A 17,977-nucleotide genomic window follows, 5' to 3' on the forward strand; every position below is an offset into this window, starting at 1 on the left:
TTGGTTGAAAACAGGCTAATTTTTTCTCCTTTCATGTCAGCAATGAGGGCCATGAAAAAACTACAGTGCTCACCTACCTGAACGGATGCTACCTGAATGGATGCCAATGTTTAGTTACCGAGAAACTTTTCAGTCACTGCGCAGCATCAACTACGGCTGCCAATTTGAAGATTATTGCATTATTTTGCTCTGACACCGCTGAGAAGTTTCTGACCTTGAACAGGAAATAAAAAAATTCGTCGTGGCGATGAGATTTCGTACCTGCTTCCGACGAGAAATTCCAGGCTTCAAATGCAACTCGTCGACGAACTTTTTTTTCTGTGATTTTGTAACGCAAAAAGACCACACATACATCGCTGGAATAAGTCACCGCGGCCAGCAAATGCTTGCACTGCTACGTTGGAAAGTAGGCTTTGATGTTTTCCTCATAGAGCGCATGCACTTCTGAAATTCTGCCAGCATATGTTTGAAGATATGTTTTGTTACCACGTGTATCTATTCTGTTCACCTCTGAATACATCCGGTACGCTTCTAGCTCGCAGTAAAAAGACCAAAAAATGGCTGCGCCTGCCAAATATTTAGGGTGGAAGCTAAGAGTTGAAGGCTACGGCACCCAGGCCTCCTTGGTTCAAACGCGTGAGAACAGCGCACACGAGTGAAGTCGTTTCGCGCGGGGGAATTCCATTCAACTACGAAGAAATCATGAGTAATTTTCATTCAGCTCAACCTTACATTTTATGATGTGCTCAAACATGCGAATATGATATAACTCGTTCTGGTGCACAGCAAAAAAAAAAAAAAGCAAGACAGTTGCAGCGACCTTGCCGAGCACAGTTCTCACAGCAGAATGTCCGGTGGAACTAACACGCAAAAGTTCATCACATGCGCACAGATTAAACCACAATATCAGTCAAGGGCAACAACGCCTACGGATGTGCACAACGCTGCAGTTCTCTTGTCCGCCTGAGTCCTTATACTCTATCTTGTCCAGAGATACAATATGTTGTTGTCGTTATTGTGTGCCAGATGCTCACTCTCATGCTTCCTCTTAAGATATGAGGCCACCACTGTCAATCACGGCGAAGAACGCATGACACGCTGGCATCCAGGTCGCGCAAAATCTGTACCATCTGAATTTAACAATAGAGCCTTTTCTGGCATTTAACACCAGGTAACCAGGCAGCATGTTTTCAAACTTTCCTCCATACCCAGGCGCTGGCTCTAGAAATTTGCTTACTCAGAAATGCACGGAGCGGAGAGTAAACCAGTTTATAAACGGAACACTGACGGACTGCGCTCAGACAACAAAACTGGGAACATAATATCAGAATCCGGGCCACTCAATATCCATGTTTGATAACTTCATTATTTCATTGTGGGCAGTCTTATTCACGAGGAGATAATGCTGCAGTTGTCATTACAAGGGCCGCCCAGAAAGGAAGAATGTGGAGGTAAATTTGGCGAAAGGAAAAAAAAAACAGATGAACAACATCCGGGACTGTCATCGCCAACAATAAAAGGGATCATATTTCATTAAAAATATTGATATTCGATCTGAAAAAAACCCCTAGGTACTTCGTGGAATCTTTCCGTCTTCATAGCCAATGAGATAAACCTCATTCTATGCATCGATGACAAGCCTGGGACAGGTTTAAGCACGCTTTAAAAGGAGGTACTCAAAGCTTCGACGCACCCTCTCTGAGGACACTAAAACCACAGTGCCTGTTCTTCTCTTGCGCATCTGAATTGGTAGCAGCAAATCTAGCGGCAAAAAAAGGCTCCCGCTGTGTTGATAGCATTGCTCATCACCAAAACTAATAAGCAATGAAAAATATCTGTACACCGTTAGCATCTGCGTCAAAGAGTAAAAACAATATAGGCAAAAGATTAACATAAGCACAAGGAAAATTTCTATAGGCAGGCAGTTGAAATACTACGACGCAAATAACCTGAGGCCAAAACTCTAAACGCCTCCACAAAGTAGAAGCCCCTTCGAACAAATAGTTTCATCTAAAGTCCCTAGGGGCTTTGGTCAAGTTACGGGCTACGGGACTGATTGGCACTCACTTAGCTTGTTGAAAAGAAAGGCGCTCAAACAAAGCTCGCTTCACGAAAGTCTCAAAATACAATGTGGACAAGATATTAGGCACACGAGATGCGCGTTGCATCAGCGCTACCGCAAAAATGTCTTGTATGCGTCCCACTTGACATCAACGACTGCGCGCTCACAGGAAGGCGCATTTGTGCTTCGGGTTCATGGGTGACCCCGCGGGACAGCTGAAGGCCTTTGCGAACGGTTCGAAGTTGCGCATGGTTTCGGTGCATTCGGGCGACACGCGGCGGTAGTCGCTTCTCTCCCAGCAGGTCACGTGGCAGGCCGTGAGGAAGAAGACCTGCTCCGCGCTGTACTCCTCCATGCCTCGAAGCCGCAGGTCCCGATCTTCGCTGCGGAAGCGGAGGTAGGCCGCGTGCGCGATCTTCAGCGCCGGAAGGAGGGGGAACAGCGCCGTCACGTTGCCACCGGAAGTGACGTCAGCCGAGCACCTGCCCAGCTCCCACAGGGCTCGCCCGGGTGACCCGATGTTGTGGGTGCTCCCTTCGCTAGGGTTGACGGTGGACGAAGCCGGATTCCACGGTGTCTGGGTCATGTCATCGCTGAGCAGAACCGTGAGCGCGTTGATGGTGCGCGCGAGCTGCGAGAGCCGATGAGGCGGGACAGTAATGGAATGTCGGGTTAGGGGAGGTTGTTACGAACGCTACTGTAGCTTCAAGCTTAGAGCTGTGACAATGAGATATACATACATATCGTAGACTGTTAGGCACCTTTTTTCTATTGGCTTCATCCGTCGAGGAAACCAGTCAGTAAAAAAGTGCTTTCCCTTGGATTTGGTAATAACTAACAATCCTTAAAGAAGGTCAGCACTAACAGGGAATACACTGCAGCAGAGAATACAGCAGATATCCTGATTCAAATGTGTCCGGCGGCTCAAGAGTGCAGCAATTTCATCAAAAACACCATCACCCAATCTTGAATTTCAGTTGTTCGCTCCTATGAGAGCAAAATAACTGATGCTGTAAAATGCGCAGTGAATATGCGGTTTCAACAGCGTTGTACAAGTATGTATGCGGAACGAACATTCAAATCATCAGCTGCCACTCAGGCGGTCACTGGAATGAAGGCAGCGAGACTACGAAGGAACATGCCTGAAGGTTTGTTTTGTAAAACCAACGTGTCGCGTAAAGGTATATTACTCCGAATTCCAGCTTAACACCAATCGGCATACGTACAAAAATTAGGGCAGACTTTTAAGTTCCGACTTAAGGCTATGACGCGATATTGTTAATGGGTCCCTTCACCTGCCTGGGGTCCTCTGGCGGCCTCATACTTCACCGCTTTTGTCTGATAGATTGAGGCCGCACAAGCCATAGTCCGGCCTGCTGCTCGGCTTCCCACACATGAATATCTTGCGAATGGAGCCTGCGCTTTCAAAACCCCTCACTGTGGTCTTGAACAGGCGCTCCGAATAAGGGCCACAGCGCTCATGACCGCAAGAAGAAGATTTCGGTACCTCGAGGTTAGCATTTCAACCCAGTGCATGCGAAGTGAACAAAGGCCGTTCTCCTAGCATTTCACCTTAGAAGAGCCGAGCACCAGGCAGAGGGAAATCTTGCGCCTGTTCAAATTTTATGGGTACCCGCCGCAGCTGGACATCCAACCTAGAACTTCCTCAAAGCGAAGGAGATGCTCTTCCACAAGGCCACCGCTTACGTGGTCTAGTTGTACAGCAGCAGTAGAGGAACAATAGACTCCCGCTGTGCGCCCCATTCCTTCAACTTACAGTTCCAACACGTTGCTGGCGTTAATTAGTCAAAGCCCCCTGTTTCCCCAGAGCAGATCTTAAAACCTGCAGCCCCTCCACTTACCTGCATGGCGTACATGAATCCGAGGCCCCCGTAGGCCATGGCGTCCGTGCCTTCGTAGGCATAATACGGCGCGGCGAGTGCAGCCACCCCTACGGAAATCACATTTGTCACGGGGCTGTACGCAGCCAGGTGGGCGGACTGCAAGCGAAACAACCGCAGGCTCGCCTGGTACTCATCACTGCCGAGTGACTTCTGCAGCTGCTCGCGACTCATGCGCCAATGGCCGAAGAAGCTCTGCTCCATTTCGTAGTCGCGCCCGTAAAGGATATCCAGGCTCCGGCTTGTCATGTACTGTTCCGGGGGCCATATCACGGTGCTGGTGTTCTGCAGCCGCGTGGTGACAGCACGAACCACTTTGGTGTCCAGGGTGGACCAGGAGCCGACCTCTATTAGAGCCGTCTTGTGCAAAGTGCTCAAGAGGGCCGAAACGGCACGCCTCTGTACTTGCGGCATTAGGCTGTCGTCGGCGCCTGAGAAAAGCACTGTGTACACAGGGACAGCGTTTATACTGCAAACGACCGGATAGTAGATCTCGGACAGCGGGTGTTTCATGAAGATGTCTCGCACCGAGCTACTAGTGATAGGGGTGAGGAGCTGGATGAACCACCACGCCGTATGAAAGGTCAACTCCTGCGCCGAGTAAGAAGTGAAGAGGACACGCATGGCATCTAGCAGGTTGCCTTTTGTGGCGATGAGTGTGTCCTCTTCATTCAGAGGCGGTTTGATGTTGAAGGCAGATTGCAGGGCCTCGACCCAGTCACGAGCTCGGAGATTTGACACCACAGGTGGTAAATGACGAATCAGCAGAAAACGAGGCCTGGGGTGTGTGGCGCCGAAAAAGAGCGACAGGTTTCCGAGGATAGAGCGCTGGATGTCATTGCTAGCCTTTGCGAATTCAACAAATGCAGGAAAGGCGGTTCTTTCTCCAAAGGTTCCGGATAAGATCCAGTCGACGACTGAGTTATAGAAGCCTTCGTGCTTATTAACCTCGCGATGAATTATTGCAGTAATGAATGGTATGCCCGATGGGCTCATGGATACCGACCGCTGGTGAGGGGTGCCGTGCCATGGCTCTATGAGGTCAACATAGAACCACAACGGCATGGCCCACAGGACGGACAGGTTCACCAGAGTCCGCAAGGGTACTGAGTAATCATCGGTGCCTCCAAGCCGAGCATCGGTGGGGTCCAGCAGCCAGGGGAACAACTCTTTGCTCATGAATTCGATTAGGTTTTTGGAGTCATCAATGTCTGCAGCGGGGTCTTCCCGGCGAAGACAGGCGTCCATCATCACCCTCACTCTTTTGCTGAGGGGCCGACGAGGGTCCTCACGAAGCTGTGATCGCTCCAGTAGCCAGTACGCCAGGCGAACAAGTGGCGCGGACACACTAGGCCGGGTGTCGTCGTTCAGCCATCCGGAGCACACAAACTGGCCGAAATCTTCGCAGGCTTCTGGTGTCTTGTCTCGTTTCAGGCCCAGTGCCTCTGCGTGATCCAGGCAAGCCCGTGTGGTGCAAACCGTGGGTACAACGCGGCGACTGGGCATTGTCGACGCAAGGTAGAAGACCACCGCGACGAAGATGGTGACGACGAAGAGCAGAAATACGATAGCTGCCGTCTTCCTCACGGGGACAAGTTTTCGTCCAGTTAATCGGCGCGGCGATGGTGAAAACGGAGACCCGGCGCTCACCTGCGGAAGAATGACATTCCGTAAATGAATTCCCTAAAGCCAGTAGGTAGCACATCTCAAGATCCCAAGAGCTTGCTAACAGCGGATGACATCATTCTGCGATGCTATGAACTTGGAAAAAACTTTTCTAAGCGGAGCCAGTAATCACTGATAGTTGATCTCCACATCCGTCAAAACTAGTACATTTGGCTTTGATATGAGTAATTAGGGCGTTGATTACAGCACCACCAATGACAAGTCGATGTAACGATAAAGCCGAATTCTTGCCTCTGCTCTTTCGCTGCATTCTTTCGCTAGAACATTTTTCGATATGGCTTCGTAATAAGTACTCGAGGCTCCAAATAAATATTTGAATTTTGCACCGAATTGCTTACAATTTTACGTTGACAGAACTGATAAAGCAGCCGAGGCTTAAGGGGCTCAGACTGAAAAAATCGTAACCGTGTAAAGTTGGCGTGGCGGTTGTCAGTTAGTGAGGACCCTGGTTATACTTTGTTATACCTATTTTACAGCTGTCCTCTGGGCATGGCGGTCAGCAGGAAAGCAGGCAACTGCCATTCACTGGATTTTGTGGCATAAGCAGTTACACTATTAGGAAGTTACCAATCCGCTGCGTGTCAGAAATGCCATATGCTTCCTACGACAAAAGTAGGTTCACATTGGAAAACATCGCTAAAAGCAAAATTCGTGGCGGCCTTCCTCATTTCAAACATAATTCTCAAATCCTTCCGTTTCACACCACACGATAATCACATTTTCCTTTCGTACGTATACGACAACGCAAATTTGATAGGCAACATCAGGGAAGGCCCAGCCTAAACAATTCTAACCAGAGGAAAAAGATGTTTATGTCAACAAGCATCACCTTCACTCAATTTTGGCATTCTAGGCGGTGAATTTTTCAGTTTAAGTAAACTGAAAAAGTTACGCTTATATTCGTCTTCGGAGTGCAATGTTTCCGTTAAGCATGCCACTTTCCGGTACTATATAGCTGCTAGCGTCGATGATCGTCAGTTACCACAGCACCAGTGGTTTTTGCGCCATGCTAGAACATTGCTGGCTGATTGGGTTGCTGTCTACTACAAATCGAACGTATAGTTTAAACCAGGTGCGTTCTTATGTCCAAACCAGTCAGAGCTGCTCACATTTCGAAAAGTGATTTTAGCATGTCTCCGGATCCCCAGTAGCGGAGAAAGTACCGCAAGAGCACCACGCAACTTGAAAACAGGGAATTCTGTCATAATGAAGGATATTTCTGAGTGTAAACCGTGGAGAATAATACTGATGTCTTATCGGGGGAAAAAATAAACTTTACGCGAAAGAAGCAAGGAATCGGAGAAACTAAACTTTGGCTACAACACCGACTCGCCAGAGCGCCCTATTCAATTCAGTGAGTTTCATTGTCAATTTTTGCTCAGCTCGGCAAGTGTGCAGAGATGGTATTGTTTGCAAATAATGACAAGAGTTGAGTCACGATGACGAAACCTGGCCTCTTATTTAAATAAGTCACATCATATGTTTGAATCGTTCCGTTAAGTATTCTCATGCAACCTATCAATATTCGAAGAGTCACGTGATCCAATAAGCTATTTATTAAGACAGTCATCCCCTTTTCAATGCAGGATCTCAGTGACCCCATTACTCAACAATGACCCTTCATGCCTATGATTATAGGCCCCATGACTCGGTAACCTGTGACCCTTTGCAAAGATGACTCAAAATCACACGTTGTTAGGCGAACGGCCTTTGTCTGAATCCTCTGACGATTGCAGTTCTGCTTACTTCTCGCTAGCCAGCTTTACTGGAGGCTCTGTGTTTTGCCGCACTGCATCCCGACAAAGCTGAGCTTATCAAAACAATTTTATGCTGCACGGTGAGAATTTCTCTGGAGGAAGCCGCCGCATACCATTTCCTGGAGTCCCTTCAGGGCTTCCGCCTGTTCTGCACACCTCCGCCTGGTGAGCTTCTTGGGGGCTTCTAGTGAAAAAAAAAGAAGATGGCAGAAGATGAGAACACCGCTAACAGGTGTTGCTGCCCAACGGACTCGTGTTTTGTAATACTTAAATCATCTGCTGTTACGAATGGCTGAACTGGCTATTTCTTTTTCTTAGCTGCAGAAACAACAGTGTACTCTCCGCGATGCAGGTGATTTCACTGCTTGAAGATAGAGTACAAAAATAAAACTTGGACGAAGCTTAACCTACCTTAAGAGTGTCATGCGATAGTATTACAGATCCCGTTCTCCCCGCTGCTCCATCCACTTGCAGAGCTGGTGGCCACATGCGAAATTATTTGTTCTGCTTTACCTTACTATACCTGCCCCCTGTCGCGCACCCAGTGGGTATAGGTAGCCACCGGCCACCGGTGCAGGCAGGGGCCTATTATTTTTATTTCCTTTTCGGTTGCCCCAACCTATTCAATGTAGGTAAGCTGTGATGACGTGACACGGCCACGTGCCCTCTATAGACCAATCATCAATTTTAATGCAGCGTGCCACGTACGGTGGGCGGATTGCTCCCAATCCGGTGCTCATATTGTCATCTGCAAAAGTGGGCAGGATGCTGAGGTCGCCGCAATGTCGAGCGACCTATATCTACCGATAAGAGTGGCTAATCACGGCTGGTTGCGTAGACCTCATGAGGTCGCGTGAACTCTCTCAAACTATCAGGGAATTTCGTCTCGGACATCGTCGGGACCGACGGGGTTTTCGTGACAGTGAACGAGAAGGTGGACGCACAGGGGATACTGAGCGAGAAGACGGGAGCGGTGCACTTCGAGTACACCTTTATGAGGTGTCATATTTTGCGCTGCAAAGAATTACGGACATTTGGGTCCAACAAAGTGCAGCAGCTGGTACACAACCATTACACAGCTGCCCCGACGTATGGAAGAATGCTCGCCGCATTGAGTCAGGAGCCACAGCGATAAGAAACTCAATTGCTTTTAAAGATTTACGGTGCCGGATGCGTGAAAACGACATTTCTTTGAGAGATAGCTGCAAATGACTGAATCAACTTCCGAGTCCGAAGTACTAACGTGAGAAGATAGCGCCGTGGGAAAGCATCATTTAATCAGTCCGTCTTGCTCAGTACGACTGCGAAGCTTTTTAGCAGTACTTTTCCCTTTTTATTTCGACCGTGTCAGAGTTCAATGATCAAGGTGCAGTAATGTCTTTTTTAAAACGACTACCGTGGGGAAGAAACCGTAAGGAATTGGCATGAATGAATGTTCAATGCTGCAACGAAAAACATTTCAGAGAGCGAAACGTCTGAAATCATCTTCTCTAGAGTGAATGTCGGAAATAGAAATTTATAGCTCTGCCATGAGTTGTTTGCAGCAAATTCAGCGGTAGCTGGCTGCAATGACGGCGATACTTGTGCTGAAAGCCACTGCTGCCTGCCAACACGCAATGGTATGGGGATGAATACGGTAAGGAGGCGCAGTGCTTTTAAAGGCTATAATAGCTTGCGTAATGCTTCACGTCGGCTCCGGAATGGCTGCTGTAATTAGTTTCTAGTGGCTATTTATTGGTAATAAAAAATCCCAGTTTCTGTTTCGATTCATGGCGCAGCTTAAAACATAGCGCTCTTGTTTACAAGACCTGAAATCGGAGCTCTTTTATGTCGTTTCCATTCTTCCTACATCGAGGACCCGCTGCGGTGACTCAATAGTTAGCGTACTTGGCTGCTGATCCGGAGTTCCCGGGTTCAAACCGCTCGACATTCCAATGGACGCGAAACGCAATGGCACCTGTGTGCAGTGGGATGTCAGTGCTTGTTAAAGGTTCCCTGGCGTCTAAATTCTTCCGGAGCCATCCACCACGGCTCCTACTTCCGTGTTCTTTCCCTCCGACCTTCTTTCCTTCCCTTACGGCGCGGTTCGGGTGTCCACCAAGATGTGAGACAATTACTGCGCCGTTTCCTTGCCTCAAAAACCAAGAATCAATTCCTAAATCAAGGGGCGCTGTGATCTCCACCGTGATCTGTCGCGCGGCACATAAGCACCGTCAGGTCACCAGGGCTCACGGGCCCCTAGCATCTAGTGCGACAGCGAGGGCCCACCTGTCTCCTGCAACCCCTCCTTGCCTTATCCCTACCCTCAGCGGATTCCTGCTAAAGGTTGCTAAAAAAAAGTTTTTTCCACCACCACCACTGAATAACGATATCTTCAAGTGTATTAGTTTACCCTTATGCCACCTTATATTTAGATGTATCTCAGTGATAAGCGTCCCCGGAGTTCCATAGCCAATTTTGTTTGGTCCTGCGCCTCCTACGCACCTTCAGCCTGACTTTGTATTCCTTCCTGAGTAGCTGTACGCCTAGTGACCCTGCGTTGCTACGGCCCCGGGCGTCTTCCGCTTTTCCTCCCTGTAGAGCTGAACCGCGTCCCATTGACGGTACGCACTGGTGAAAGTATTGGTAGAGTTCATCCCGCTATACTTAAGGCCCCTCCAAACCACTTGGAACACTCTCCCCTAAGTGCCTCTTCCATCAGTGAACACCCGCCACTTCACCCATGTGCGTCTCAAAAAATAAAGGTTTTATAGGTTTATGGGGTTTACCGTCCCAAAGCGACTCAGGCTATGAGCGACGCCGTAGTGAAGGGTTTCGGAAATTTTGAGCACCTGGGGTTCTTACGCAGCTGACATTGCTATGGTGAAAAAGGCAGTTTTCTAACACAGAGCCAATTTTTAAAATTTCTTAAAATTTTGTGTACACACCATGTATAGTGTTTGCACAGCGACCAAAGCTTTGTGCACGAAAATTGAAAAAAAAAAAACCAAAGAGGAAGGGTGCCAGACAGGGAGAAAGGGTCTCACCACTACCATTGATAGCAAGTTTACATCAGATAACTGGGTTGCGGAAACTTGGGCATAAAGGTTAATCGAGAATATCTTTATCATCATCATCATCAGCCTGACGACGCCTACTTCAGGGCAAAGGCCTTTCCCATATGGCTCTCCAATTAACCCTCTCCCTAATCCCTAATTTGCTGATGACATAGCTTCTATAAATAACTCGGCGGACCAACCGCAATGATTCGAGAACTAGGTAAGGGAAAAGTTAATGTCAAGAAACACAAAGTAATGTCCGACAGTATGGAAAGAAACAATAGTTTGCACTAAGTAGCGTATCATCGAAAAGTTCAGTGAACACATCCACTGAGCACAGGTAGGGACCACTGGTCCGGTCACTACACTGAAATAACTAGGAGAATAAATTCAGAGTGGAGTGCATTTGGCAGGTACTCTAAAGTGATGAATGGCAGTTTGCTAATATTCTCCAAGAGAAAAGCGTATAGCAGCCCTATCTTATATGTTCTAGCGTATGGGAAGAAACATCAATGCTAACGAAAAGGGTTGAGCATAATTTGAGTAGAGCGCAGCGAGCTATTGAAAAGAAATTGATAAATGTTAGAGGGCAGGGTAGGTCAGCGAACAAACGCGAGTTTGTGACATCCTGGACGAAATCGAGAAGGACATATGGGCGTGGGCAGGGCAGGTATGCGAAGGCAATATGACCGATGTTCGTTAAATAGAAGCGCATCTGGGTAAAGTGAAACTAAGAATTCCAGTAATATGCATTGTGGGGCTAGTTGGTTCATTGTCAGAATTCTGTTTTGCGCACACAAAGACGACACAATAAGACAAGGGAGACAGGACGGAGCGCAAACTTTCAACTGTTCGAGAAAAGTACCCGACATTTATACCTAAAAAAAAAGTGGATAATCATCGATGACACGTGCAAGCCAAATACCCGGGAAACGCACATAGGAAGGGCACAGGCGATTCACCTCTTATTTAATTTATCTAAAAAGGCAAAATCTTTGTCATACATTGTCACAGATGGTGTACAAATACATGAACTACCGCTTTTCCTAATATGGTAGGATTCAGCCAATTCTCGCGCAAGCGTGTCAGTGCTCCTGCGCAAGGTGCTAGGGCCTTAGAGCGTTGCATCACATAATTTTCTTGTTTCCTGTTTTTTCGTCATTATCTTTTCCACACTCACTGATGTGCGCCGGCAGGTGCGAAGCGATACCGTTCCTAAAAGACAAATTGTGTTCCCTTAGCCGCTCATTAACACATCGGCCCGACTGCCCAATGTACACCTTCCCACACTTAAACGGAACTTTTGTACACTACCCCTTTTTCACACTCCACAAACTTGTTATCATGTTTGATTTTGCCGTCTGAGTTGCGGCTACCATCTTGAGAAACTAGACAACACAGTGAAGAGAGTTTCCTTGGGGCCGGAGTAACCACGGGTACCTTAAACTTGTTAGCAACGCGCTTGAGGTTATGAGCCACTTTATGATAATATGGAAAGAATACAGGCCTCACTTTCTTTTGTGCAACTGTAACCATTGACTGGTTCCTATTCCTTTCTCGTTTAATCTTCTTGAGAAGAGCTTCGGCAACTGAACTCACTACTATCTGGGGATAGACTGCCTGTTTTAGCTTCGTGATCTCATCGTGAAAGCTTTGCTGCGACTTGTGACAGCAGGACTTTCTTAGGGATGACTCAAGGCACATGAAATGGATAGCACGTTTGGCCATTTTTTATTGCTTGGAATCAAAAGCGCATATCGCCGCCATTAAGCTTCAATCTCTGATGAAGCTAGCCGCCCAGTCGGCAGAATTTTTGTGGAGGCAAACTCTCGCAAAGATAACCAAGGGAAGCAAAGAAAGCAAAGATGAAAGTTCTGCTCCCGAGGTTCTTTACGACATCCACATTCCGGAGGACATCGCTAGCGTCCTCAGGAAAGGACCAAAGTACAGCTTGGAGCCGGAAGTTAAAGGCCATGAGCTCCTGGCACTGACGAGAAGAATTTCCCACAAGGCCGACCCGGAGGATAAGGAAAGGTGTCTTCTGGAGGGAGTCGACTCTCTCATCAGGACTGTTCCTTCTAGAGGTCCCCGCATCAAAACGCCAACAAGAAAAATTGTGCGCTTCTTTAAGGACAACGATCTGCGACTCGTTCAGGTGGATAAGGAAGGGGGCTTTGTGGCCCTGCCGTCGGGAACGTACGACAAGAAAGCCTCGGAGGCTATCCGCAATAATTTTGAGAAGACAGAACTAAAACCAGCAGACATTAGGAAGCGGCGGAGCTGAGGTGGTCGCAGCTGGCAGAAGACAAGCCTTAACTGGATGGATATGGGAGAGGCATTTGTCCTGCAGCGGACATAGGCTGAGGAAGATGGTGATGATATGTCGTGTTACACCATACACAACACCACAGCACTCACTGGAGCCGGCCTGACCCGTCGGCGATCGTGCGCTGAGCTTCGAGGGATCCTGGAAAGATGCGGCGTTCCCGTCCGGCACCGGCGACGCGCAGACCACCGCCTCTGGCGATGACACTGCTACAGGGGAGGCGGCCACGTTGGAAATGGTCCCAGGCAGGACGTCGGTTTCGTGCTCCTCGTTCGCACTGGCGCATAGCAACGTGGGCGTTACGTCACTGGTGGGTGGCCTGTCCAGGATAAAAGAAAGAGCAGATGTCGGCTGACCGAACATTGTTCTGCTGCTAAACATGGAATTTCGGCGCAAGCGACATTTTCTCCCCATTACAAAAATGACCTTTGAATTTCTGTTGACGCAATGTTGACCATGTGTTGAGCCAACAGAAATTCAATGGAAATTGAACTTGCGTTGAGTTTACACAACACTCAACAGAATGTCTGTGCCCAAATACTCAGCACAAATATGATGCCTAATTTCTGTTAAATTTCTATTGTTTTTTTTCTATGAGCACCCACTAGAAAAATGTACAACAGTAAGCGCTTTGCAACCATCATTGGCACTGTGTGCGACTTTAGGAGCTGTTCGGACAGGAGAATGTAATGCTATGTTAGAAATCAGCTGTTACCCTTAATTCATGCACAAGGAAAACGGCGCGAAATACGGGGTCATGCCGCTATTTAACGCTCACAACGCCGACTCCAAATTTTCTGGACAATGAGACCTTTAACGCTATCGCATTATTTATGGGCAGCCATTAGGTTTGGTTTATTGGTGTTTAACGTCCCAAACCGACTAAGGCTATAAGGGACGCCGTAGTGAAGGGCTCCGGAAATTTCGACCCCCTGGGGTTCTTTAAGGTGCACTGACATCGCACAGTACACGGGCCTCTAGAATTTCGCCTCCATCGAAATTCGATGGCCGCAGCCGGGATCGAACCCGCGTTTTTTTGGGCGAGCAGCCGAGCGCCATAGCCACTGAGCTGCCGCGGCGCCCATACAGCCATTATACATGCTACGTAGGTAGAGGGGTTTCTTTCTAACAGGAATTCTTCCTTGGTTAGATCCGCGCCAGCCGATGTGGACATTTGATTAATTCAGCCGGCACACTGTAAGGGGGCGCTCACGCGCCGCCGTCCGATCGACTGTGAAGCCATGGGATCGATCATTATATCGCACCTGTGAAATGAGCAAAGCATTCACACCTGTGCGGACTCCGAATATCGCGAAAGCGATCAAACGTCCCTTAACCTCCTAACGGACACATGTTAACGCGAAAGCGTTAAAGGCCCCGTTCTCCAAGAAACCCGGTGTCGGCGTCGGCGTCGTGAGCCAAATATCACGGGCATGCTTTGGCGAGTGTTCTCAAAGAGAGCAAACGAGGAGGCAGGGGGGGGGGGGGCACCTTGGTCACGTGACTTTGCAGCGTCATCACAAAAATGCATCAAAATGGTCATTTAGCACTCTGGCGACAATTTGGATTAGGAGTCCTATGCTTCCCACTTCCGAGTTAAACCGCTGCCAGGAAACACATGACAAGTTGCACTTTTCATGAGGCAGATATGACCGTCAGCTTCTGACGTTGCGGCCTCGTCCGTGCTTCCGCAATGGGAGCTAAGCAGCTGTAAAAAACTGGAAGGTTTGTCGCTCTGAGGTTCGGAACGCGTGTTCCTGCGCAGGATGCCCTGCGCAATTTCGCAGCTTTGCGATGGTGCAGGATGACCTCGTTAGGGTGTGTTAGGGGTTAACTCGAGAGCGGGTATCCAAGGCAAAGAGGAACAGCAGCCGCCGTCATTTAGCCCCTGGTTACGTCGCCGTACATACGATAGCCGGGAACGCTTGCGGCTGAGAAACGCTGCAGTCCCTTCCCCGAAAGGCGACATATTTACCCTTGAAGCGTGGTTGGTGGTGCGGCGACAGGCCGGGACCGCGTCGTGCTGTGGCCCTGGTCGGGTGGCCGGCCCGTGGCCTTTGACGACTTGCGGCCAACGCGATGGGAACGGCTTCGGGTGCCAATCGAAGACATGGGGGCTGGAGGAGCTCGTCGGGTGGCGTCCAGCCGGATCTCAGTCAGACCTTCTTCTGCCTTCTCTGTCGCGCGCAGCCCAAACCACGCGCACGGAAATGGCGATCCTCTTCCTTTGTTTTAACAGCTCCAGCTGCACGGGCAATTTCCGAAGTAGGCGACTTGAGCTCTGACTCTCTTGTTTGTCCATGTAGTGAAAATTCCTGCTTCTGAAGCTTCTCGGGAGATGGTTGAGGCTTGTTAATGTACTCTTGGAGGACCAGTTAGCACATGGTGGGCGTTAAAAACAGCAAAATGAAAAGAAAAAATGACGATCGATTTGCGTAGTTCAGCCAAATGCAAATTAGGTGCTATGGCATTTCAGTTTCGCTTCAGTCCCGGTTAACGGATCCGTTGTTCACGGATGGAAGTTGTCCGGATAGCTATATTGAGTTAATGCTCCTATATGCGAACTTTATCAATCTCTGCTTTACATTCATGGATCCCTGTGGTTTCTCATACCACTCTTAACTGTGGGCTGGAGCGGCTAAGCGATGTGCAATTCCGCTGCAACGGCAAGGCCGGGCTGCCATCTAGTATTTAGGCCCAGGTCGAACTTCCCGAGCGAGCCTTCGCAGCCAATCATTATTTGACCTGGCACCTGCAGCGGTGGGCATTTTTCCCACAACCCTGTGTGCAGTGGTAAGTGGACGACCTGCAAGGTGCACCGGGGCAGGTGTAAAGAACGAGGTGCAGGAAAAAGAACGGAGTGCGGCCCGATCCAGCAAAGGTATCCGCTGGCCCTAACTTCTCACCGCCTCCCCACAAGAAATTCAGTTGACAGATTTCCCAGGTTGTGGGCATACTATCGCTGTTTTGTTTTCAGAACTTATCGCGCACTGCCGAACCTTGATGTGTCCGACAAAGTTAAACGTCTCGTTCCTGTAGGAAGTGCCGCGGTTAAAGCTTTCAGAGAACTTAAACGCTGTCCGCCAGAGCCACCAGTACTGGCCTACTTTGATGAAGACGGCGCCACTGAGGTGCATACCGACGCAAGCAGCTTGGCTGTCGGCACCGTGCTTGTCCAAAAGAAGAACGGCACAGAGAAAGTCATGGCCTGCGCGATCCGCTATCTGTCAAAGGCAGAGGCCAAGTACTCAACGATTGAGAAAGAATACCTCGCGATCGTCTGGGTAACATCCAAATTCAGCGCCTACTTCCAGGGCGATCATCAGTGAAAATGGCTCGTGGCAGCAATGTGTTAGCCGGTTCCTGTTAAATAAGCTCATGTTGATCACTATCGGTGATCCCTTCGAGACATGGAAGCCCCAGAATGTGTCAGATTATCTTCAGGACAATGGACAGGTCGGTTACGCATTTTTCGTTATTGTTGAAGATTCGCTTTATTCTGTCCCTCAAGCCGAACTTTCAGTTGCCATAGCACTCGTCTGTGTTGTGCCGTCGTCCTCTCCCCTTGTGTTCGTCTTTTTCTGGGGCGTACCTATCTGAAAGACTTCTACGTAAGGCTACTAAAAGTTCTAAGCGACCATTACTCGTTGAGCTGGCTTGCTAACCTGAAAGGCCACTAGGGCCTTTCACTCTCCGGAGAACTATAGTAGCTGTGCAATCGTTATAAATATCTTCCAATATTTTCACATAACACTCTTCCACACCCTGATTCCGCAATGCCTGCATGACAGCTGAGGTTTCCACTGAGTCAAATGCTTTCTCGTAATCAATGAAGGCTATATATAGGGGCTATATATACCAATATCCCTGAAGAGAAAAGTATACAACAGCTGTATCCTACCGGTACTCACCTATGGGGCAGAAACGTGGAGGCTAACAAAGAGGGTTCAGCTTAAGTTAAGAACAACGCAGCGAGCTATGGAAAGGAAAATGATAGGTGTAACGTTAAGAGATCGGAATTGGGCGGAGTGGGTGAGGGAACAAACGCGGGTTAATGACATCTTAGTTGAAATCAAGAAGAAGAAATGGGCTTGGGCAGGGCATGTAATGCGAAGGCAAGATAACCGCTGGTCCTTAAGGGTAACGGAGTGGATTCCAAGAGAAAGCAAACGTAGCAGGGGACGGCAGAAAGTTAGGTGGGCGGATGAGATTAAGAAGTTTGCGGGGATACAGTGGCGGCAACTGACAAAGGACAGGGTTAATTGGAGAGACATGGGAGAGGCCTTTGCCCTGCAGTGGGTGTAGTCAGGCTGATGATGATGATGACTCTCCGGAGCTTGCGACTCCAAGAACGTACCGTGGAGAAGGTAACCGAAGGTCTGTCACGGTAATTTACAAGTCTGGACCACTTCACCGTGGTCTGGACGCAACAACTCTGACGCTGACTGCTTGTCATACACCCGTGTAAATGCACCCCTGTAAGACGACGATGGCGACGGCTTCCTTGGACCTATCGGTGCCAACACTTTCGCGCAGCATTGACTACAGAAGGCAGGGTGTTCTCACAACCCGTTTGCAACGAACAATGCCCACGCGAAGAAGTTCGCATCAAAAAAAGAGCGCTTACTTCCCATTCGTCCCGACTAGCCTTCGGGAAGGCATACAGGCTTCACACAATGAGCCGACAGCTGGGCACATGGAGTGTTCTGGCACTCTCCGCTGAATTCAAGGCAAGCATTATTGGCTCTGGTTATCTATCGATGATCCGCTTTGTGTGTAAACCCATCAAAATAATCAGCGACGAAAGACGCCGCTGATACGACGAGCACGACACCTGAGTAAGCTTCAATGCCTTTCCAGCAGATCGACATGGACTTCCTTGCCCCTTCCTGATTTCAGCATGTGGAAAGAGTGAACCATTGTGGCGAGCGACTACCTGACCTGCTACGCCGAAGCAAAAGCACTGCCCAACTGCACAGCAAAAGAATTGCATAATTTTTTCGTAAAATAGTTTTTCTTCTGCTTTCTTATCAGTTACCTTTAAGCGATAAACTAAATACACTATTAATCTCCAATTGATGAACCCCACAAATTAGGAAACAAACACTCGTACGCTCCTTTGGGTTCGGTGGCTGTAGGTTTCCTTCAGAGAAACTCATGGAAATTCCAACATTCTTAGAGTTTAGCATACTCTCACAGAAGGTTTT

At 48.6% G+C, this 17,977-nt stretch overlaps 1 protein-coding gene across 1 annotated transcript; it reads right to left on the reverse strand.

The window, feature by feature from the left end:
- Nucleotides 1-2,225: 2,225 nt before the first annotated feature.
- LOC149367223 (endothelin-converting enzyme 1-like) lies at nucleotides 2,226-14,882 on the reverse strand. Its single transcript, XM_089573341.1, has 5 exons — nucleotides 14,746-14,882; nucleotides 12,869-13,089; nucleotides 7,520-7,587; nucleotides 3,925-5,613; nucleotides 2,226-2,693 (listed from the first exon to the last, which is right to left on the reverse strand). Exons 1-5 carry the CDS (start codon nucleotides 14,880-14,882, stop codon nucleotides 2,226-2,228), a joined length of 2,583 nt encoding a protein of 860 aa, XP_089429467.1.
- Nucleotides 14,883-17,977: the final 3,095 nt, after the last annotated feature.

This window comes from Amblyomma mixtum, chromosome 1, assembly GCF_055824585.1.
Source record: "Amblyomma mixtum isolate Tamu chromosome 1, ASM5582458v1, whole genome shotgun sequence".
Lineage (NCBI taxonomy): Eukaryota > Metazoa > Arthropoda > Arachnida > Ixodida > Ixodidae > Amblyomma > Amblyomma mixtum.